Below are 25648 nucleotides of genomic sequence, written 5' to 3'. Positions count from 1 at the left end.
TTCTTTTTATGTGAAGATTGATGCAATTTCTAAGAAGTCCAATAAATGAACACGTTATGGCTCTATGGATAGTCAGGTTTACAACATATTAAAAAACCTGGATTCTCTCATCTCAGTGAATCAAAAACTAATTGCCTTAAAACTATCAGTGTTTGATCTAGGAAATCACATCTATGCATTATTGTATGAAATTGTTTTGGATGTGTGGTGCAGGAATATATGCAATAATATTTCACTTCTGTCAGCTACTTTGTGCAATATATGCTAAGAGAAGTTTGCAAACAGTCATGAGATTCCATGAAACCAAAAGAGTTCCAAAGGATTAGTCTAAAAATTTCTGAAGAAGTCACAATTATTCAAAACAAAATATTTACTTTACCCTCCAATGTCTTTTAGCAATTCCAATCTCGGGAGGGACATGGGGAATACCAATTTGGTTTCTATACTAGCAAATCACAGGAACTAAAAATACCTTGATACAACTAGTGAACATCACCACATCTCATTTTGTACAGCAAGTCTGGAAATCATCTTTTTCCTTTTAACTCTGTGGTGAAGCTTTCCTCTTCCAGCATAAAACTCCTACAGAATGCATAATCAGCACCAGGCCTAAAGGCTTTAGTTTAGCCATGGTCTACCGGACTCGACCCTCAGAGAAAACCAACATTATACAAGGAAACCAAATCATATATAGATACAGTTGCAAGAAAAAGTATGTGAACCCTTTGGGATTACGTGGAGTTTTGCATGAATTGGCCATAAAATGCGCCCTAAACGCCATGTAATTCACAACAATAGAAAAACACAGTCTGCTTAAAATAATTCTACAAACATTAGCTGTTGTCATGTTTTAATTGAAGATAAGATGGAAACATTCACAGTGCAGGGTGGAAAAAGTATGTGAACCCCTAGCCTAATGACTTCTCCAAGAGCTAATTGGAGCCAGGAGTGAGCCAACCTTGACTCCAACCAGTGTGATGATATTGGATGTGTTGCTGACAGCTGCCCTTTAAAAACACACACCTGTTTTGGGTTTACTGGTCTCAAGAAGCACTGTCTGATGTGAACCATGCCTCACAGAAAAGAGCTCTCAGAAGACCTACGATCAAGAATTGTTGACTTGCATGAAGCTGGAAAGGGTTACAAAAGTATCTCCAAAAGCCTTGATGTTCATGTGTCCATGGTAAGACAGACTGTCTACAAATGGAGAAAGTTTAGCACTGTTGCTACTCTCCCTAGGCGTGGTTGTCCTATAAAAATGACTGCAAGAGCACAGTGCATAATGCTTAATGAGGTAAAGAAGAATCCTAGAGTGTCAGCTAAAGACCTACAGAAATCTCTGGCACATGCTAAAATTTTTGTTGACACATCTACAATAAGGAAAACATTAAACAAGAATGGAATACATGGGAGGACACCACGGAGGAAGCCATTGCTGTCCAAAAAAAATATTGCAGCACGTTTGAAGTTTGCAAAAGAGCACCTGGATGTTCCACAGCACTACTGGCAAAATATACTGTGGACAGGTGAAACCAAAATTGAGTTGTTTGGGAAAAACACACAACACTATGTGTGGAGAAAAAAAGGCACAGCACACCAACATCAAAACCTCATCCCCACTGTAAAACATGGCAGAGGGAGCAACATGGTTTGGGGCTGCTTTGCTGCCTCACGGCAGATTGTTGTCATTGATGGGAAAATGAATTTCAGAGTTTATCAGGACATTTTGCAGGAAAACGTACAACCATCTGTCCGCCAACTGAAGCTCTGCAGAGGATGGGTGATGCAACAGGACAATGACCCAAAGCATACAAGTAATTCAACAAAACAATGGCTTCAACAGAACAGAATACGCCTTCTGGAGTGGCCCAGAGTCCTAACCTCAACCCAATTGAAATGCTGTGGCATGACCTTAAGAGAGCGATTCACACCAGACATCCCAAGAATATTGCTACACTGAAACAGTTTTGTGAAGAGGAGTGGTCCAAAATTACTCCAGATCGTTGTGCAGGTGTGATCTGCAACTACAGGAAATGTTTGGTTGAGGTTATTGCTGCCAAAGGAGGGTCAACCAGTTATTAAGTCCAAAGGTTCACATACTTTTTCCACCCTGCACTGTGAATGTTTCCATCTTATCTTCAATTAAAACATGACAACAGCTAATGTTTGTGTAGTATTATTTTAAGCAGACTGTGTTTTTCTATTGTTGTGACTTACATGACGTTTAGAGCGCATTTTTTAGCCAATTCATGCAAAACTCCACGTAATCCCAAAGGGTTCACATACTTTTTCTTGCAACTGTAGTCTTTGACTTATGATCACAATTTAGCCCAAAATTTCTATTGCTAAGCAAGACAGTGGTTAAGTGAGTTTTGCCCCATTTTATGACCTTTCTTGCCAAGGTTGTTAAGTGAATCACTGCAGTTGTTAATTTAGTAACACCATTAAGTGAATCTGGCTTTCCCACTGACTTTGCTTGTCAGAAGGTCACAAAAGGTGACACTGCAACTGTCATTAATATGAACCAGTTGCCAACCATTCAAATGTGAACATGGTGATGTTGCAATGGCCCTAAGTGTGAAAAATGGTCATGTCAGTTTTTTGGTGGCATTGTAACGTCAAATGGTCACTAAACAAATAGTTGTAAGTCAAGGATTATGTGAATTACACAGAAATAGTATTTTTCAAATGATACCTTACTTTCTTCACAACTTCAAGACTCAAGTGTCTACTTATGATTCTAAACTTACAAGCATGCACTTTTTTTGAGGCCAGGACAATGTTGAACTTCAGAGATGCTCACCTTGAGATCATATTTTCGATGCACTGTCAACCGGTGACTAAACACATTCCTGGTGACTACCATGTAGGTTTCCACACCATCTACTGTAAGCCTGTACATGCCTAGAAACTGGGGTAAAAGTGTATTCCCATGACATTCCACAATGAACTGAAGGGAATAAAGAAAAAAGGAGAGAATATATAACCAATTAGCCTAGTTTAAAAGCTGCCAGCGTAGTCTAAATGAAGAGGTTTTTGGAGCTGCTACCGAAGGAAAATTTAAAAGGGCATTTAAAAGGTACTTTTTAAAGTATCAATATTTCATAATATAACCTGATATCCTAAATTATTTCTAATAAATGAAACCAAAAGGACAAAGAGAAATATGACATTGGTAAAGCATAATTGTTTTGCTATAAAGGTTAATCTTAGAAATAAAAAACATTTCTGAGCCTTATTTCACCAGAATGAAATTTGATAATGACAAGAAAATAATTATTCTAGCTACATTTTTCTAAGGTCATATCTCTTCAGTTATCATGAAGAAACTTTCTGCAATTAGAAAGAAATTTTCTGCAATTAGGTGATCTTCTGATTATTGACCTAAAGCTTCCACTGTCCTGAATAGACCAATCTACCTCCATTCAACTTAAGTATGAGACAGAGTTGTTCAAGAGAGCCTATTGGTTTAGAACTCGATAATGCAGCCAGAATGTCCTGAATAGAGAAAACAAATGCAAATAAAATAAATTTCAGGATAAAGTGAAAGATAAAGAAAAAATATCCCCATAATACAAAACAAAATCTATACATTTGGGTGGTAAAAGGCTTTAATGGAGCGTTTTCCTTTGAGATCCCAGTTCCTCCTCTTGGAATGTTGCTTCTTCATCACAAAATATAAGTTAATTATGGCAGCTGTTTCCAATAACTGGAAAGTGAAAAAGAAATTGAGGAAAAAACCTCTGGGCTCAGCTGTTTGATGTCTCTTCTAAATAAAATAATACAGCATAACTCATAGGTTATGCTTACAATAATCTCATAAACTGGCAGAAATAATCTTTTTTTTCAGCTTCTTCTTTCTCTCTTGCTGGGAGAATAGGAAAAGTTCTGTACAAGGCTCCCCCAAAATATGAGCATCTACTTAAATGTCCATCAAAACAGTATACTTTCTTCCTACACATATCCCACCTGGTGATATTTCTTTAGAATGTTGTGCATCTCTGCAACATCTTCACTTGACACTGCCTTGATGACAAACCGCCGGTCATAGGTGGTAAGGAAATGAACTCCACATCGCCCGTGGCTATCATTGTATACTGGAGCACTCCGGGTCACAGAATTCTGTGTGGAGATAAAGAGAACAAAATCCATACTAGGAAATGATGGGGAAGAAAGAGCAGACCAACTGGGTATGCCACACTTATATGAAATTAGACACCCATAGCCCATATTTCTGTGTATCTGTTTAGACACAGAAAAACAAAGAGAGGGCAAAAAACAGAGGGAGTAGGAGTGACTTCCAACTTTCTGCCGACTTCCCCATTGAGCTTCCTAATGGGAATCTTGCAGGGACGATTGGAAATCTTCCCCTTCCCTTCCATTTCCAGCAGGCCGGTAAGTAATGCTGCTGAGTGAGAAAAGGAACAAGAGATTGCGAAACTGTTTGGGAAACTGTTACAGAGCATCAGAAATAAAGATCATGTGATCATAGAAGCAGCCACAACTTTCCCAAATGTCATTCCCTGGGAAATCCCAGATTTTGGATACATTCTATAAGTTAGCCTATTTGGTTCAAAAATTATTCCTCTTTGATGTATCATCTCACATAATTAAATGTCAATGAGAAATTTAATACTAGATGACAACTAAGAGGAGATATGGTGAAGAAAAGTGCTAGGAAGATTGACGGTTTAAGTATATAGATGATGTGGAGAAGGAAATTAAAAAGAACAAAGGGAGGTTCTAGGCCTCTCTCTATTCACACTGTAGGCCTTAGTTTGTTTTGGTTGAAACCCGAAACAAAATATTCCAGACTTTAATTTCGTTGAACTCAGCCCACTCAAAATGGTTCTGCTAAATCTCTGTGCCACAATGTGTTTGCTCTGTGCATAAAAAACTTTTTTTTACATCAGGGGTCCCCAACCGCTGGGCTGCAGCCCACTACTGGTGGCCTTGAACCATTCGGAACCAGGCTGCGGATGTAGTGGGTGAGCGTGTGCACATCCCCACTTGTGCGAGTAGCAGCCAAGCACACACACATGCTCTATTTGTGCAAGCGGCAGGTGCACTTGCCTGCCACTTGCACAAATGGAGCTGTGCACACACATACACACACTCACAGCTCAAACAGAACCATTCTTTCTCCCTCCCCACCACTGGTCAACAAAGCCAGAAAGGTTGGGGAACATAGGATATCTAATCTTTAGTATAAGTTTCTGCTACCCTCTTTTGTATCTTTCTTTGCTCATACTTTTATCTTTATCATCCCTTCCCCAAACCCATCTTTTTTTCTATCTCCCATTTTTTTCTGCCTGGTATATTTCAAATACACAACTGTTTGGAAGAAAATACAAATGCAATCAATATAATAAATAATTTAGTCTGATTCACTGATACCAGTTATTGTAGCACAAGATTAATTTCTAACTACCACAAAACCAAAAATACTTTCATACCTCAATTGACATATCTCAATAAAAAGTTTGTTCTCTACCTGATAGTCCTGATCATCAATCCCAAATCTTTCCCGGAGATTTCGAAATACCATTGGACAATACTCCTTAAATTTGAAGCGGCTTGGGAGATTCTCTCTGAAAGTAGCCACAAAGAATTGGTGATTCAGTGATAGGATAGGATAGGGTAGGGTAGGGTAGAATTCTTTATTAGCCTAGTGTGATCCGACACACAAGGAATTTGTCTCCAGTACATTAAGCTCACATATAAACAGCAAGTAATAGGTTATAATAATAAATACAATCATTAATCATAGGTTATAAACAACAATTGATAAACCATAAGAAACCAATTGGAGAAGATATTAGGAAAGTTGAGAACATGAAAAAAGATGAGAAATGAGAAAGTGCTGTGGGAATTAAGTGTCCAGCAGAGTGATGGCATGCGGAAAAAAATATGGTTGTTTTTGGCATGTAATGTTCTTTAGTGGTGTCCTGAGGGGAGAAGCTGAAATAAATTATGTCCAGAATGTGAGAGATCTGTAGATATTTTCTTAGCCCTCTTTCTCGTTTGTGCAGTATACAGATCCTCAATGTAAGGCAGGCTGGTTGGGATCATTTTTTCTGTAGTCCTTACTATCCATTGAAGTCTATTTGGTTGCTGTGCCAAACCAGACAGTTTCTGAGGTACAAATGACAGACTCAATAATTCCTTTATAAAACTATACCAGCAGATCCCTGGGCACTTTGAGCTTTCTGATTTGACGCAGGAAGAACATTCTTTACTGTGCCTTTTTAATGATGGTTCTAATGTTGGGTGTCCATTTCAAGTCCTTGGAGATAATAGAATCTAGAAACTCTACTGTTGATACTGTTGTTAGGGTGTAAGTGTAAATTTTAAATATACATAGTAGATTATTATTATTTGTTAAATTTACTTGCTGCCTATCTCACCATGAGACTATTTTAGGTGGCTTACAATAATAAAAAGGAAGAAAAATGGAAGTATAAACAGAACAAAAGTAAAATAATCGAATAATAAAATAAATAATGAAAAGGAACACAATGAGAATAATACATCAATATGATAACTAAAAAGAGAGTGGAGAGCAGAGGGTAGAGAGCAGAGAGGAAGTGGGGGAGGGTAAGTGGAGTTTGCCATCAATCTAGCAGCCACCTCTAGTGTGGAAGTCTGATCCTCAAGCCAACCAGCAGAGACAGATCTTCAGAGACATGGCATGATTAAGATCTTAACACTGTATGTCTAGTTCTACACTTTTTGTATATAACTATTTTTAAAAAATGTGCATTTACATTATGTGATGATGAATTCAGACTTCACTAGCATAATCTTCTCCCAGATATGCTGCAATTCTGATCATGTTGTCTGGGAATTCTGGAACTGTAATGCAACACAGCAGTTCAAACACATTTGATCAAAATCAGGTTGGGTATAGGAGTATTGGCTGCCTAATCAAAACCTGTGATTGATTGCTGACTGCTTACCCTATAATGAAGTTATATTTATTAATGCTGACACTGCTAATGCTGTATAAATGTTAGCAGTACAGGCACCAATCTACAGGGCTAAGAATTTAAAAAAAATCTAACAGAATAAAAAAGGCAAAATGATACATCTTCCACTATGCATTAGAGCACGATTAATCAGGTTTAATTACAGCAAATGAGTTGGTTAATAGCAGTTGTAGAATTTCTGACCTCATATATTGACTGAAAAACCTAGGGAAGAAATTAAAATTTATGGCCAACGGCTAATTTTATAAGTGAATGTATATAGGCAAAATTGTTCAAAGCCTTCAGTAATTCATGTAGCATGGAAATAGGTTTTTGTCTCTTCATTTCATTTTCTTTAGGAAGACAAATAAATTATAGTTTTATAATACCTTAAATTTAAGATTGTTTTTCTTTCAAATTACATTTGCCTTTTCATGATCAGCCCTAAATTTTTCCATTCATAAGATGAACATTTGACAATCTCTTCTGGGTACTACTAGTACAAGGATTAGACCAAATCTAATGGTAATCATGATGGATCAGCCATTTGGATACATTTGGAAAGCTCACAAGCTTGAATTGAAAAGCAATAGATCCTTTTACAGTCAATTCCCTAAAACCCATTTAAGGCACACTGCCAATGATATAGCGGGTAATAAATAACCATAAATATTAGTAGCCTCTGATGCTCTGGTATTTGTTAAGTTTTTTTAATACAGTTTCACTGACATTAACACAAGTATTATTAGCAAATTTCAAATTATGCCGTGTGATTATGCTTCTTGGATCTGAATTCCTGCATTTAATTTTAGTGAGTGAAACTATGAGATACAAACTTCTCCCTTTTCACATAACTGAGGCACTTTAAATTTTTTATAAAAATTTTGAAGTTTTTTTTCAATATTTAATTTTTTTTAAACTAATGTGTTTAATTGGACTCTCTGAATCTAATTTTTGAACTTGGATGGAGAACATTCAACATGTTAGTATGGTGTAGAATTAAGATGTTAGACTAAGACTGGGGAGATCCAGAATCAAATCATCTTTAGTTTTAGCCATGGAAGTGCACTGGATATTTTGGACCAATTTCTTTTTCTCAGACAACCTACTTCACAAAGGTGTGTGAGGAAAACTGGCAGAAGTACTATGTACAGCATGTTGAACACCTAGAGGAAAGGTGGGATTATTTAAGAAACAAATAAATATATTTGCTTAAAAACTAAATGAAAAGCATTATGCATAAAGGATAGAGCCAAAATCTAGTTTGGTTACTGGACTGAATGAATACCACAATAACGTTTTTTTAAAATTAAAATACTATAGTGCTATTTAAAAGACATAAGCTACAGAAAGTAATTTGGTGATTTTGTAACTGTTGTCCAGAGCTCAAGAAAAAAAGACTATTGCAGCTAATTTTGAAAGAAAAAATAAAGTGCTTCTTCTAACTTTCAACTACTATATATCCTCTCAACTACATTAAAAGGTTGGAAGACTTCTCAAACACATTTTGAGTAGTTCCACAGATTTTGACATTGAAATCTTAATTCCAAGCAATTTTAATGGGAAATATAGGCTAAAACTCCTTCTATTGATCGAGGTCTTGAAGGCAAAGGGGCTTGTATGAGTAAGTGAAATTGTGGGCTATGTCATTGGACATGTATACGTCTAGAAGGGTCTCTCAAGGAAAACAGGCCATGATAGATACCCCAGACTAATTACATCTGCCAACTCACATTGGACCAGTGTGGTCTATTCCTCCCACATGCCAATACAACCTCAAAAATGGCCCTCATTACCCAGAGGCCCTAGGGCAACTACCCATGGCAGCGGGAAGACCTGCCTGAAGGCAGAGGGTGCTAAGAATCACTGGGTTAAATCAAGCTGCCTTTAGATTTTAGACATAGGAACAGTCAACATTCAAACAATGAAAATGGAAGCTCAACTAGAACTGCTGACTGAACTCAACAATATGCTTTGGGATATCATTGGATTATGTGAAACACATTGAGAAGGCGAAAATTTAGTTGAACTTGATAGGATTGGACATTTGCTCTACACAAGAGGTACTGAAAATGGATGATGAGGCAGAGTTGGTTTTCTCATCAACCAAAACCAAAAGACTTTATAGTAAAATTTGAAAGTATATCAGACAGAGTAACCCAATGCATCATTCAACTAAACAAACCATACAAGTTTCAAATCATCCAGGCTTATGGACCAACAATAAGCTATAGTGATGACAAAGTCAAAGAGTTTTATGGTGATGTGACCCATCTTCAAGGCAAAGAAAAATGCCAATACAAAATAATAATGGGTGACTTTAATGCAAGAATAGGAAGAACAATACCTGGAGAAAAAGCGACTGGCTCGTATGGAAGTAAATGAGATAATAGAGGTGACAGATTAGAAGATTTTGCTGAAGGACAGAAACTTTATACTATATATTGAGCTCATTTTACGAGAAAAAGCTAGCAGAAAATGGACATGGAAGAGTCCATTGGTTACACAAATGAAACTGACTACATCATGCCAAGTAATAAAGCCATATTCTGCATCTGAACTGTCATCAATTGTTTTAAAGTTTGAAGTGACCATACAAGCTAAAATGAAGATAGACTGTCAAAAAGAGAGTATGAAAATGATAAAGATGTCATGAAAAAACAAAATGAGTGATAAGCTGTTAGTGCCATAAAGTGCATAAAATAAGTATAAAATAATAAAATAAAATAAAATATATAAAAAGTAAAATAAAATGCCATAAAATAATGAAAAATGGCAAAGCTTCAGGAAATGACTATGTTTACAGTTGAAATGCTGAAAGCTGGTGGTCACAGTGCCTCAGAGAAGAAAAAAATACCTGATGCATGGAAAAATGCTGAAGTGATTTTTATACACAAGAAAGGGGCCCAAGATGATTTAAAGGACTATCGCCCAATAAGCCTTCTTTCAGTCATCTACAAGGTTTTCACCAAGATATTAGCAAAAAGAATATTGAAAACGTTAAATGATTCACAGCCAAAGGAGCAGGAAGGCTTCAGAAGTGGATACAGCACAATGGATCACATCCAGATTGTTCAGCAAGTCATTGAAAGGCACAATGAGCACACCATGCCTCTATGCATTGCTTTCATTGACTACAAAAAGGCAGTATTTGATTCAGTATTTTAGCAAGCAATAAATGCATTGCTCAATTAAGGCATAGACACTGCTTCCAAAAACCTACCACAATAATATATGAAAAAACAATGGTGACAATTTGCCCTAATGATCTTAAAGTGGAAAACAACATAGAATGAGGTGCACGACAAGGCAATACATCTATCCTTTTCTCAGCCTTCCTTGAAGAACTATTTCACAAACTGGACTAGGCAAAAGATAGAATAAAAATCAATGACACCTATTTAAATCACTTAAGATTTGCAGATGACGTTATTCACTTCTCACAAGACCCAGAAGAGCTACAAAGACACATACAAGAGCTGGACAAAGCAGGAGAACTATTTGGTTTAAAAATAAACCTGAAAAAGACCCAGGTTATTTTTTAATAAATTCACCAAAGAAATATTTTTTTTAGATCTGGAGAAGAACTATATGTAGTAGACCACTACATATACCTTGGCCAATGGATCTCAATGGAAGGTGATACAATAAAGGAAATTGAACTCTATTAAATGTGATTGCAGGCATTCGTCAAGCTGAGCATAATTTTCAAGAACAACATCCCCCTATGCCTGAAGAGAAAAGTTTCCGATCAGTGTGTGTTACCTACTGTAACATATGCTGGTGAAATATGGACACTAACCTCACAATGAGCAGTGGTGATGCAGTGTTTAGAATGCCATACTGCAGGCTACTTGTACTGACTGCTGGCTGACTGCAGTTCGGCAGTTCGATTCTCACCAGCTCAAGATTGACTCAGCCTTCCATCCTTCCGAGGTCAGTAAAATGAGGCCCCAAATTGTTGGGGGCAACATGCTGACTCTGGTTAGAAAGGGCTGTAAAGCACTGTGAAGCAGTTTATATGTATAAGCGCTATTGCTACAAATACAAAAACTACAAGTGATCCAAAAAGCCATGGAAAGATACATGCTCAGAATTACAAGACGAAATAGAAAGACCTGCACATGGATTAGAGAACAAATAAAAGTATACGATATCATCAAGAAATTAAAAGAACTGAAATGGAAATGGGCTGGTTACACAGCAAGAACTGATGGCAGACAGACAAAAGTAATCATAGAATGGATCCCACTTGATAAAAAGCATCCACGAAAGAGTCCTAAAACAAGATGGATTGACAACATTAGCAAGTATTGCGGGCCCAATTGACAAAAGGAAGCTCAGGAGTGTATTGGTCGGAAACAGGTGGAAGAAGCTTTCATCCTGTAGTGGATACACAATGGCTAAAATAATGATAGGCTAAATAAAGAAGAAAAGAAGTTCTCTTTATACCTACAAAATATTCTTAATCCATAAAAAATGTCCAACTATACATATTATTATTCAAATTATACTAATAGCATTAATGGGAAAAAATGAACAAACTTCTAATTATTAAAAGTTGATCTAGATTGCCTGGCAATTGTAATCTCACTACAGGTTAACATGTTGTACTTGAGATTAAGTCTCCTTCAAAGCCTATTAGGGAGGAGTCAATGATGCCACTTTCACCCCTAGTTTGTATATTTCAATCCTTCTCTGAATTCAAGTCTGCTGTCGAGGCCCAGCATGACTGAATATCTGCCAAACTCAGCTCTCTCAACCTAACATTTCTAACACTGGAGTCAGTTTGCTTTCTATTCTATATTCAAATCCCAAGGTTCGTCCAGATGTAAAATCTCATTTTCCAACAAGAATTTTAAAATAAAAAAGTGGATTAGGACATAGATATACAACTAAAAAGAATTTAAATTCCAAAAGGTATCATAAAAACAGCAGTAGATTAAAAAAAGTCCTGCAAATTATCGGCTAGCTTTAAAAGCCACAATGAATAGTTAATATGGCTGCTAAAGTACACAGAGAGATGCATCGGAGAAAACATTGATGACTTTCTCCCTCTGCAAAACATTGTAACCTATTTTTTTATTTATTTCTACTACACTGTATCAAACATGATACATAGAACAGATCTAAAGAATAGGAAGGCATAAAGAGAGAGAGAAACTTGTTAAATATGCTGGTCCATCAAAATACAGTAATACTTGAGTAGCCTACACATTTGGTACAGAAGGGATTTTACCCTCTACATTCTGTTTTTATAAGAAAATGAATTGTGGTCCCCAATCATATCCAATCATGGCTAAACATAGAGCACACTCAGACAAATGAATTGTGCCGAGTTCAAGTTACTCAATACGATGTTTGCCCGAAAATAAGACCTGCCTCATATTTTTTTGGCTCCAAAAGAGGCATTAGGGCTTATTTTCGGGGAAACATGATAACAGGGTGATCAGCCCGCTGGGCGCCCTTCCCCTAGCGTGTGCCCAAAAGGCTGGGGGAGCTGACATTGTCTGGCTGCAGCCCGCTGGCCCCTTTGGCTGGTGCATTCTGAGAAGCACAGCCTGCACAGCACAGGAGTTGATTATCTGTCCAAGCAGCAAGCCACGTCCTTGCGCAGCAGCATCAACAGCAAGAGGACAGGGGGAGGCACGTGATCTGGATAAGTCACGGGCAAGCCAAGAAATGGTGGGACAAAGTGGGTAGATGGCTGGTGCTGCTGTGTGAGGACGAGCCTCCCACGTCCGCCTGCCCACTCCATTCCACCAGCTCTGTTTGCATGCGGCCACGATGGGACAGGCAGCAGCACAGCACGTTGGGATTGCCTGCCCCCCCATGCTTCTGTCTGCTGCCGGTGCCACCGTGCATCAGGATTACCTGCCTCCTCCCCCCTGCGTGTCTGTTTGGAGGGCCGGCCCAGTGGTCTCAGAGCTTGGACTCATCTGCACTGTGTGGGCTTCAGCTGCTGCCAGACACTGTCAGCCCCTGCGCACTCACTGCCTCCTGTGCTGGCCATGCCACCCTGGGCTGATGACGATCTTAACTGGGGCTTATTTTGGGGGTATGGATTATATTAGGTGCACGCCAAAAATCAGGCTAGGGCTTTTTTGGTTGGATCTTATTTTCGGGGATACATCCTAGTTGTTTTCCTTTCATGTCACATTGTTTTCTGCAACATTTTGATTCATGTCACTATATATTCATACAAGCCATCTATTCAAATACTGAAGTTAAATGGGGAATGGGAGGTGAAATATTTTAATAAAAATGTTTATTACTCACTTATTGAAAAGATGATTGTCCACTTTAATCTTGCTGTAGGCTTTAAAGTCATCTGGCATTAACATAACAGGGACAGGGACATTACTCAACTCATTAATCTGCAAAAGAAATGCAACATCTAAACAGGATGTGAGGGAAAAAAGAAAGGAAGTCATATGAATTGTTGGAATGTACAATTGTAGAGCCAATAAATCCCATTAAGATTTACTGGCAGTTTCAGCATTAAATGAATATAGTCAAGAAAGCAGTTATGTTCTATTAAAGGGGTGATATTTATTGAGAGAAGAAATCATAGGTATCTGAGTGCTCTAGGCTACATCATCTGTGTCACCATCATCATGAGCAGTTGCTATCTCCAGGTTATGATTTATATGACATAATTTATATGACAGTGTACTGTTCCCCTTTTTCCTTTTCAATTTTTAGAGAGATAATTATTTAAATCTATATTAATAATTTCAGGTCTGTCTTAATCACTCATACTTTTAGTTAATTATCTGATTGTATTTTGATGCAAAGACGTTTAGCACCTGCTAAAATGTTACTTTTCTTACTAGTTTGTTTTTTCTCAACTTCATATGCTATACTACATACACATTTGTATTTGGCCAATGAGCACTTTTTCACTGGTTTCTTTCCTTCTTGCAAAATTGGAAGTAGATGAAACAAGAGCACCTCTCAGAGGCATTTTGAAGATAAAGTTAGCTAAGAAACAATATGTAAATTTGAAAGAATTTTCACACTAAGATGCACATAACATATGATAAATCAAACCCATGAGTACTGAAGTACCATATAGTCTATGTGGAAAATATTATTTGAGGCAAGTAAGGTATTATGTGGGAGCCAGTTTGGTGTACATAATGGTTAAGACAAAAGACTAAATACCACAAATGTTAATCCTAGCCATGAAATCAACAGGGGGACTTTGGGTCAGTAACACTCTCTCAGCCACAGGAAAAAGGCTAGAGTAAACCATTTCTAAAATCTTGTCAAAAGACTGCAGGGAAATTTGTAAAAACCATTACATGACTAAAGGTGTGAAATATTTTTGAAGCCCAAGGAAAGAAAATAATATTCAGAAGGGGGTCAGGTTAGAGGTCTCTCTAGCACAGGGAAGCGGGGTGGGGGTGGGGAGGTTGGCAGAAATGCTTAAAATTCTTTTAGACTTTCCAGAAATTATGATCCGAAATGAAAAGACTTCCGCCTAAGATTCTGTAACTATTTGAACTTTAAACTTCATAATGCTCCTAGGTGGTTATATTGATTTTAGACCAATCCTTCAGGGGCAACCATGTTGGAGAAAATAAAGGCATAGCTAACTAACTTGGTATTATGCTGAAGGAACATGTTAAATGATATTCTGTCTGCTACCTTATTTTAGGGATGAAATGCCTGGACTTCTATAAACTTAAGGAAATAAATTAGATGTTATCAATTTCAAGGAGCACTGCAGGGTCTCTTCATGGTAATATTGCCATGTTACTTCACAGAATGGAAATAATTCCGGCACCAAAATTGGTTATTTTAGCATAAGGAGGAAAACGAATTTTCCATTGGATGAAATCATCCAGTACTAAACAAGATGATAGATGATAAATATATTCAACTCTAATTGTCAAGGCATTTTTATTCAGTAATATTTATTGCTATTGCAATAACAATAAAAGTTTTTGTCACAATGTAGCATGTAAAAACAAACACCTAAATAAAGTGACTTGGAGAAAACACTTTGTTCATATAAATAATATTCATCAAATATTCACAAATATTCATATTCGCTGCAAATATTCACCAGTGACTTTAAATAATTAAACCTATTGCAATTGCATGAACCACATTTAAGCATCTACAGAGTTTTTGTCTTCTTTGTTTTCCCTAATGCAGGGTCCTCTTTTTCAGATCAAGCCAGTGTTGATCCATTGATAAGAATTGATTGACTGGTTTGCTGCCCGATCCTCTCATTGTGGGCTGAAAAAGAAGCCAGCTTTTATGCCTAAACCAGGATTAGAACTCATAGACTCCTGGTTTCTAGCCTGTTGCCTTAACCACTAGACCATATTTGCTCTCAGTTAAGTGCCTACAAATAAATCTTGTTTAACTTCTATTCTTTACCAACAATGATGCTGAACAAAGGGACTTTGTTCTACCTGTTGCAGCACTCCCATAGACATGTGAACAAAATTTGGACCCACTTGGGCCCATCTGAATTTACAATTGCTCACTTACCCACTTGCTGCCAGTTGGCTCTATCTGCTACTACTATCCCCACCACTACACCATAAGCGACTGCTACATAGGCCAGGGCCTTCTTTTGCACCACTGTAGCTGAGGTTTTTCTCATGTCCCACCGAAAGCCCTTTGCAAAAGATGTTTGGTGCATGAAAAAAGCCTTGGCAAAAAAGAATCCTTCTAACCAAGTCTTCATTCACATGCCAGGTTTCTTTCCTGAAAGACCCCATGTGGGACATGAATGAGGCCCAGGCATGTGAACAGAAACTCTGGCTGAGGTGCGAGAGAAGTCTTGGTTGCACTGGCCTGAAAGAAGGAGATGCAGAAGAAGACCCTGGCTGGTACTATAGCAATGTATGTGTAGGGATAAGAACTGGGTGGTTGGGGTAGCTAGTGGGTAGGCAGACAGATTGGGGAGAAGACAGGCAAATGGGGGGAGTTTAGGAGGAGACAGTGGAGGCAGTCCCTAATCTTACCAAAGCATGGAGATGGGAGGGACAATGTTGGCAATGGCTTGGATCAGGATGGGTCCTCACCTAATGACCTGTGGAATTCAGTTAATGACAGCAATGGGAATTTCCAGGCTTGCCAGTGCTAAGCAATGTAATCATGTGATGTTACATTATGACCGCATCCCTTAGCAACAGAAATTCTGGCCACAATTACCATTGTAAACTGCCTGTGTGGTCTTCCAAATGTTGCTTAATTAATATTTATTTATTTATTTATTTATTAGTTACATTTATATACCGCCCTATTCCCTGAGGACTCAGGGCGGTTTACAGGGAGTTAAAAAATCCACCATATAAAAGTTAAAAAACCAAATTAAAAAATATTAAATTAACCCTGTATACATTAAAACCCCAATTAAAAATTCTCAGTAAACTCAGAAAGCATGATTGATTATAAAAAATATTGGGATTTGCAGTCCATGAACACCATAATTTCCCAGATATGTGCATATAATACACAACAGGGCTTGTCAAGATGCTACTTTTGAAATAAACATTCTTAATTTCTTTGGGACCATCTTACTAAGTTGAGCTTGTGAAGTGCTAGTGAATTATTTTTTAGTAACCTTCCTCTAAACTGCCACTTTTCCGATATTCTGGGACTATTAGTTGACAATGCTCACTAACATTTCTAGGATGTGTACAGTTCTGTCCCTGGACTCTAGAATGGCAAGAGCCTTTTACCGCTTTGTACAACTGAAACAATCCACAAATATATTCAGACAGATTCCAACAAAATGATTTATCATATTATTTATAGATATTTAATTATCTGGATAATGAAAAAAATTATCATCTGTTATCCCTTCTTAACTTAGAGAAGGTGCATTCCTGCTTGATGAAGATTGTTTATTGAAGCAAGCAATAATTTAAAATACAGAAAATCAAAATAATAATAATAAAATATAATAATAATAATAATAATAATAATAATAATAATAATAATAATAAACCTTTATTGTCAAAGTACAACATGTGTACTTGTTTACTCATCCTTGGTAAAGAATATGCTAGGAGGGATTTACTGAACCCAGATGACACATTACAAAAACCAGAACCTGCTGTTGAGAATTTGAAGCTACAATCCATATAGAGCACTGTTCCTAAACTCAAGAGTCCACTTCTAAATAAACAATCTCCTGGTTCGTTCTAAAATAGTGCAGCAATCTTGATTTTGAAGGAAAAGGTGATTCAACAGAAAATGTTCCTCCTTAAATCAAGTTCAGGAAAAGCACAGCTTTTTAAAGAAGTTGTCAATAGGTAAAATACACATGTTGCGGGTGAAGAAGGAGAGTGCAAAACTTGGGTTGAAACTAAACATTAAGAAAACCAAGATCATGGCATCTGGCCCTCTCAATTCCTGGTAAATAGATGGGGAAGAAATGGAGGTAGTGACAGATTTTATTTTCCTGGGCTCCAAGATCACTGCAGATGGGCACTGTAGCCAAGAAATTAAAAGACGCTTGCTCCTCGGGAGGAAAGCCATGGCAAATCTAGACAGCATACTAAAAAGCAGAGACATCACCCTATCAACAAAAGTGCGTATAGTCAAGGCTATGGTCTTCCCAGTTGCAATGTATGGCAGTGAAAGTTGGACCATAAAAAAGGCTGAGTGCCAAAGAATTGAGGCCTTTGAACCCTGGTGCTGGAGAAGACTCCTGTGAGTCCCTCGGGCTTCAAGGCGCTCAAACCGGTCAGTCCTAGAGGAAATCAACCCTGACTGCTCTTTAGAAGGCCAGATCCTGAAGCTGAAACTCAAATTCTTTGGCCACCTAATGAGAAGGAAGGACTCACTGGAAAAGAGCCTAATGCTGGGAAAGATTGAGGGCAAGAGAAGAAGGGGATGACAGAGAATGAGGTGGCTGGATGGAGTCACTGAAGCAGTAGGTGTGAGCTTAAATGGACTCCAGAAGATGGTAGAGGACAGGAAGGCCTGGAGGAACGTTGTCCATAGGGTCGCGATGGGTCGGACACGACTTCGCAACTAACAACAACAAAATACACATACCCACATGTTCCAGTCCCACCAAATTCCTACTCATGTGTGTGAGAAGAAAGATTTTTGTAAAGAACCTCTTATCTTCTATGAGGAAGACTTTGAAATTTATTAATCACAGAATTGCTTCCTCTTTGTAATTATTTTTACCTGCTTTCCATTTTAAAATTATGCCTTTCTCTACAATTTCCCAATATTTGCTTTCATGCAAGATATGAATTCTTATAAATACCTGAATAAAGACATTTGCCCTGTACCTAATAATCAACACAAGAGTTGCTACATAATAGTTGTAAGAAGAGACAAATATTCAATGGCAGAATGTGCCTCTCTAGTTGAGAGGTCTTAAGTTCAAAGAGATGGGAGGTGAACTGTGTTGTTCTTGCTCACCGTGTGGTTGACTCCCCACATAAGGACACTCAGGAGCGGTTCAGAGGCTCGAAACAGTTTCACTTTCTGGCAGACGAAATGCTTCTTCTTTGTCTTGGTCTTGGAAGCACTGAGCGCAGCACCTATAGCTGAGCCAGCGCTTGCAGCCGCTGTGCCTCCAGTACAGTTTGAGGCCATGGAGAGAAAGGGTCCTTGGGGCTGCTAAAGAAATAATGGCTTCCTAAAAGCAGAGTTTTTTCATACCTCTCCTTAGGCCCCTCCAACTTGGGCAACACCTCAGACAGTCATGTCAAAATGCTCTCCAAGGAAAGGCCCAGACTTCTGCTCCTTCAGTACTCAGCCACTCTCCCTCCACATTCTTTGAAGACAGGACTTGTACCAGCTCAAAATGGCACCACTTGGTACATAGGCTGGTTGGATTTGACACCTCCTTGCAAGATACCACTACATCCAGCCTCTCATTGATATCACCACAGGTTCATTCCTTTTTAAATTTGAAGTGGTGCTTCTTGTCTTTTTCCGACCTTCAGATTACGGTGGGCCGTTAAAGGCACCGCTTCTATTCTTCTCTGCTCAACCGCGGCTGAATATCATTCGAATCTGAGGTACTTCTTTAATTCTCCCTATAAGTTCCCCAAAATGGTACCACCCAGCCCTCCCTTTTCCACATAGACCAGTCCCACTGCAATTAAATCAGCCGTATCCCTCCCTCCATAAAAAGCGTTCACAACGGTATCACCTTCGCTCCACCCGTCCTCCTCCAATTTTTTTTCTCTCCACTTAATTCAGCGGAATCACCTAAATAGATAGGAGATATACACACAGGTGCACATGCACACGCACCAATCACAACAGTACCACCCACATGAACACACCCTTCCCCTCGTTACAAGCAAGAGTTCCGTTCAGAGAACCGGGCACCATACCACAACTCGCCTTTCACATCAGTTTGATCCGAGCCCCACCCCCTGTCTATAATCAAATACCTCCCTCCCCAAACTTAGCCTAACCTTAACCCCCCCCCCTTTACAACATAGTTCGATTAGTTTCATCTGCTATGAATATATCGCCCCACCCCACCTTCCCCCCATGCCTCCTTTTCCGTGGTTTGTCCACCGCGGAACAAACTGCCATCGACTCCTGCGCAAGGAGGCGTCAAGATGGCGACGAATAAAGGGAGGGGCGGAGCGGAATGTTCCATTTGTCTTTGAGAAATTGAAGGAGAAAAGTACTGTAGTAATAGTTTATTTAAAAAGAGTCAAGGAATTATGTTGTGACAAAGCAATGTAGCTTGGATTAATTTTTTAAAATAATGCGCAGCTAGCAAATCCACTAACTTTTCCTTTAATTGCCTTTTTTGAAAAGATAGTTTATTCCGAAGAGAGTGTTGTATCAAATAGGTTGGTATTTCTGTTTTATGGACCAAATAACCAATCAACAACGGAGCACCTAGAGTTATGAATGGGAAATTATGACTGTATGTCACTGAAGCGTTCTATTTTAGAGACAGTGCCGCCTCTGGTAGGAGTAGCGGTTCGCTATAAGAATAACTAAAAAAAATGTTTTATGCAGAACATCCAGCTACCGGTAGTAGCTTAATTGGTGGTCGCTGTCTTCCTTTCTTTGCCGGCTTAGAAAGTAAAATAGCTAAACTAATGAAGATATTGACTGAGTACCCATATTTATTGTCTCTTATAGATGGAAAACACTTGTTTGCTCTACTCTGACTTCTGATACTGTTGACCCGGCATTAGGAGACAGCGTAAAGGTAAAGGTTCCCCCGCACATGCGTGCTAGTCGTTTCCGACTCTAGGGGCCGGTGCTCATCTCCGTTTCAAAGCCGAAGAGCCAGCGCTTGTCCTGGGACGTCTCCGTGGTCATGTGGCTGGCATGACTAGACGCCAAAGGCACACAAAGACAGCATAGGGAGTATCAATTGTGAATATGTGCAGATGGTCCTGCTGTCTTTGGGCACTTGCAGTCATGGATGCAGGGTCATGAAAGGACAGCAAGGAAAACACCCAATGCCCTAACTAACCCACCTGGGAAACACCCAAAAGGGAACATTTTTAGCTACTTCTGCTTTCTCCCTTCTTATCTACGGTGTGCCAAACTTACTGGGTGAAATCTTTATCTTATGTGTGTCAGCTTTGCTGGGTGGATTGCTTATATGTAATCAGAAAGAATAAATACAATGATTTCTTTTCATTCGGCGCTTCTCTCTTTTCCAGGAGCCTGTCTTTGTTCAGCTGAATAAAAATGTAAAATTTACATTTTCCTGTTTTTTTTTATCAAGCAAAACCTCAGAACCTGCACAACAGTACATATAAGGTGGGGGGGGGGGAGAGAAATCTTACTGTACAGCAAGAACAAGTCGATTACTCTGTTCTGCAAACTATAACTTGCCCATGACTTATGCTTATTACTATGGGAGAAAAATCTAGATTTCAGGCCATGTTCTTGGCTCATGAGGGTAGGAGACTCAGGTCTCCTAAACAGGACTTGAAATTAAATTGTCCCTTTACATTGTAAGAATCACTTTCAGCAAGGAATTAGAAATAAATCAGTTTATTTCATCTCCCTAAAGTTCCGAGTAGGGTGGGGTTTTTTTGCAAAGTCAGGATATATTATTATTGATCACACGGTCAGCCAGATGTTCAGACTGGATTTGGCATTTTTATCTACCTATTAAGTCCTTACCAAGGACCTGGGATAGCCAAATGTGCATGTTTGATGGTGTTACAGTATAGTTGTTCCTAGTAAAGCCACCTTTTGCAATTGACTGATGGCAAATTCATCAATGCCAGTGGTGGTGGTGTTTTGGGATTGTGCCCAAGGTGCCTATTACTATTTGTACTACCCTTGCTTGCCTTTGCCACAGATGTTCTATTTCTATTTGTAGGCATTTGTATTTTATTATCTTCTCCAGTTCTTTCTCTTCTATGCTGCTGTCTCCAGGCACTGCCATGTTCACTATCCAAACTTTTTTGTCTTTCTTATTGACAGTCATTAAGTCTGGGGTGTTATGTGACAGGTGCTTGTCTGTTTGAATTCTAAAGTCCCAGAGTAATTTAACTTCTTCATTTTCTACGACTTTCTCTGCTTATGGTTCCACCAGTTCTTGCTTGCAGGCAAATGATATTTCTTGCTGATCTTCCAATGCAGCATTGTTGCTACTTTGTCATGCTGCTGCTTGTAGTCAGTCTGTGCAATCATCTTACACTTGCTTACCAGGTCCACTGTTTCTTCAGCTTCCTTGCATAAGCGGCACTTACTGTCTGTTCCTTTCTTCAATTCTGGCTTTGTATGCATTTGTCCTTAAGGCTTGGTCTTGTGCAGCCAGAATTAATCCCTCAGTCTCTTTCTTCAACTTTCCTGCCCTTAGTCATTGCCAGGTTTTGTTATTATTTGTTTGCCCTGTTTTTTTAATGTACTGGCCATGTAGTGCTTTGTCTTCCCATGCCTCCATTCTGTTCTGCATATGGTCTTTTTTGTAGGCCAGTTTGGTCTCTCCAGTAGTCAGTAAGCCTCCTGATATACTAATTTCAGTGCATTTTCATCTTTGTCCTTCAGATATTCTTCCAAAGCCCTTTTTTCTTCTTCAACCATCTGATGTACTTGCAGCATTCCACGTCCACCTACAGTATTTGCCTTGGTAGATAGAGTCTGTCAGTCACTGCGTGGATGAAGGGCATGATTCATTGTCATTATTTTTCTGGTCTTCCTATCCATTGCTTTTAGTTCTGCTTGAGTCCAGTCCACTATTCCAGCTGTGTATCTAATGACTGGAATTGCCCAGGCGTTGATTGCCTTCACAGTATTTCCTCCATTGAGTTTGGACTTTAAGATCTTCTTCACTCTCTTGATGTATTCACCTCTAATCTTTTTCTTGACTTCAGTGTGCTTGATGTTGCCAGCTTGAAGGATACCCAAGTATTTGTAGTAATCTTCCTCATCCAGACTTTTAATGTTATTTTCATGGGGTATCTTGATTCCTTCAGTTTTCATTGTTTTTCCTTGTTTGGTAGTGAGTGTGGCACACTCCAATCCAATCTAATCTCCATTGCAATACCTTGGCTATATCTACAGTGTTGAGCAGCAGCGATTCTGTTTCAGATGGTGTTTTTTCATACAGCTTCACATCATCCATGTAAAGGTGTTGGGATAATCTGGCAGATGTTTTTGATGTGTGGCTGCTTGATCTACTTTGCATTCACATTGTGCTTCTTCTTGTTTTCCCATAAGTTCTTCCAAAATTTCAGGATATTTTCTTTATTAGGTTTTTTATTTGTGATAGCACCATGTCCACTTTCAGGGGTCTTATAGATATGAAGCTGGTTTGCTCGAAACTGAATTTTGCTGAAGCTATATAATTCAATTATCATATAGCTTTTATTTTCTCTGCAATAGCCACAACTCTTTATTTCAGTTCTTTAACCAGAATTGCAGTTTCCTTATTTTCCAGGTCATACCTTGTTATCAGGCTAATTCTTTTTTTTATTTACGGTATTCTTCAGGTTTTCTTGCCTCAAATTCTTCTAATTATTTAAATCCAATCAAATTTTCTTTAACTGATTTTCCACTTTGGTTTTCCCTTCTTAATGGCTTAATAATAATAATTATTTATTTATTAATAATTTTGCCACCTACTTTAAGCAGCTCACAACAATAAAAAACAAAGAAATAAAGTTTAAACAAAGCAAAAGTAAAAAAAAAGAATAAACAAATGGAAAAGAAAAGAAAGAAAATACATCGATATGACTAGTAAAAAAAAGATGGCTGAGTGGGGTGCAAAAGAGGGATGGAATCTGCTATCAATCTAGCAGCCCCCTCCAGAGTAGAGCTCCCCCATTGGGTCCAAGGCCAACTTGCAAATCCAGGTCTTCAGGCTCACGGAAACATATGAGGCAGATCTTACCCTAGAGGGCAAAATGTTCCAAAGGGCAGGTACTGTGGCAAAGAAGGCTTTTCTTCTGGATCCTGACAATCTGAGTTCTTTGACTGATGGGTTCTGCAGTAAGCCCTCTTTGCCAGTATGAGTAGGATGGGCAAGTCTTAGTAGGACGACCTGGTTCATCAGGTAGTCTGGACCTATACAATTAAGGGCTTTCAAGGTCATAACCAACACCTTGTACTGCATTCAGAAGCAGACTGGTAGCCAATGTAATTTGTGGAGCAGAGGTATACTATGAACCATCCTAGGGGCTCCAAAGACTGTTATCCCTGACATACTTTGAAGCAGTGGAAGCTTCCGAATGGATTGCAGGGTAACCCTATATAGAGTGAATTGCTGTGGTCCAGATGAAAGATGATCAGTGTTTGAGCAAAGGGACCCACGATTCAAGAAAGATTGTAACTGGTACATAAACCAGAGCTGTGCAAAAGCTCTCCTAGTCACCTACATCATTTGCTGTAGGAGACATGAGTCCATGAGAACTCCAAAATTGCAAACTTGGTCTGCCCCATCAAGAACTAGAGATGCACCAAAGTCACTCAGTCTTGTCAGGGTTCAAAGTCTGTTTTCTCCCATCCAGGATCCAGCTCCAGGCATTGCAAGAGAACAGATACAGCATCACTTGGGTCACATGCTGCGGTGATGTAGAGCTATCACCATCATAGTGATAATATCTCAACCCATGGTGATAGAGGATCTCACTAGTAATTTCATGTCGGTGTTAAATAGGAGAGAATACCAAGCCTTGGGAGATGCTGTAAGTGAGTGGTGGTGGATTCTTTCACTCCCTATCAATGCTAATTGGGACCAACCTTGGAGAAAGGAGCTGAACCAGTCTAAAACTCTGTAACCCAGCCCCAACTTGTGAAGCTGGCCCAAAAAGATATCATGGTCGATGGTATCAAAGGCCTTTGAGAAATCAAGAAAGGTGAGAATGGTTACACTATTTAGATCTTGCTCTCATCAGAGATTGTCCATAAGTATGACCAAGACTGTTTCTTTCCCATAGCCAGGCCTAAATCCTTTCACATAGCTGGGCCTAAGTCCCGTTTTATTCAGGGCTCTCTGGAGCTACCAAGTCACCACCTTTTCTATCACCTTCCCTAAAAAGGGGAGATGGAAAACTGGATGAAAATTGTCCAGGTAGGTGGGTTCATGTGATTTTTTTAAGGAGAGGACAAACCACTCTCTTTAAAAGGTCCCAGGAGTATCCCTCTTGCAGTGAGGAATTTATCACTCATGAATTCACCTGCATACTGGAAGTTTTCACCAGCCAAGAGGGACAAGGGTACTTGTATTGACAATGCAGCAGACCCTGCCCTTAGATCAGCAGGGTCCAACTATTCTCAACTTACTAGTCAAAATGTCTCTCTAGCCATCTCATAAGAACCTACAGCACACAAACAAATCAGAATGATTTTATGACAAGCATTCAACAAATTCTCCTCAGCCCTGGGAATGATTGTCTGAGCCCCCCTCACCTTGTCTAAGAAAGATTGGGTGATTCAGAAAGTGCAATACTCTGCAGATGCAATAACAACAGAACTGTATTGTTTTCACCTTTTTATCATCACGAGATAGGCCTTAATAGAAGCTCTTAAAAGGCTTTAATACTGTCCAGTTGGAATCATCCATCATCTTTCTCCAGAGGTACTCTACTGTAGACCAGTGGCCCCGCACCTTGGAGGCACCAGAACCAGTTCCGTAGAAGGCATTTTCTATGGACTGGGGGAGTAGTTTCGCACGCTGCCTGGATCCCACTCATGCGCAGATGGAGTTTCGCTTGCTTGTTAAGCTTCTTCATTTTGGCTTTTTTTGCAAAATAAATGAATGGTATGTCATCTGAGGTTATATTTACTTCCTTTTAAAAACTATAAGGACCAGATGATTTTACTGATATGTAAAAACACAGAACTCAAAAACGGTATCCTTTTTTCACGTTTGTACATATCTTACTAAACCATAGAAGTGATATGCTAAGTCCACTGCAGTCAGGTGATGTCTTGCTTAATGATGTATTGCTTAGAGATGGAATTGCCACCCCAATCATAGTTAAATGACAACTACATGTATGTTAGTGGCATATGCCAATAATGCTTACATTTCTCCTTTCCTGTGCTCTTGAGTCAGATGTCACCACAGCCTCCATACATCCTCAGGTTGTAAGGGACTGGGTGTAAAACAACAAAGTTGGGAACTGTTTTTTTTTTTAAGAAACAGATTTGCACTGTAAGATTGACCTGAATCTAATGCAGACATAAATGGCATAAACTTTTTATCAGCTTTGGCTGATGCAGGAGGTTCATCTCTATGAACG

At 38.9% G+C, this 25648-nt stretch overlaps 1 protein-coding gene across 5 annotated transcripts in view; it reads right to left on the bottom strand.

The window, feature by feature from the left end:
- PIP4K2B (phosphatidylinositol-5-phosphate 4-kinase type 2 beta) overlaps positions 1-19502 on the bottom strand; it is a 38474-nt gene extending 18972 nt beyond the window's left edge. For 4 of the 5 annotated variants that reach the window (XM_083378398.1, XM_083378400.1, XM_083378397.1 and 1 more), the window contains exons 1-5: positions 18378-19330; positions 13248-13345; positions 5495-5591; positions 3970-4122; positions 2804-2950 (exon numbers count right to left, since the gene is read on the bottom strand). In XM_083378398.1, the coding sequence (XP_083234524.1) occupies positions 2804-2950; positions 3970-4122; positions 5495-5591; positions 13248-13345; positions 18378-18554 (672 nt within the window). In that variant the 5' untranslated portion in view covers positions 18555-19330. Of the gene's footprint in view, positions 1-2803; positions 2951-3969; positions 4123-5494; positions 5592-13247; positions 13346-18377; positions 19331-19457 lie in introns of those variants that run through there. The other variant, XM_083378396.1, reaches the window with a different exon arrangement.
- Positions 19503-25648: the final 6146 nt, after the last annotated feature.

The sequence above is a fragment of the Vipera ursinii genome, assembly GCF_947247035.1.
Source record: "Vipera ursinii genome assembly, chromosome: Z".
In the NCBI taxonomy this organism is placed as follows: domain Eukaryota; kingdom Metazoa; phylum Chordata; class Lepidosauria; order Squamata; family Viperidae; genus Vipera; species Vipera ursinii.
Note: the sequence above shows the minus strand (reverse complement) of the source record. Positions and strands in the feature narration are given on the sequence as shown.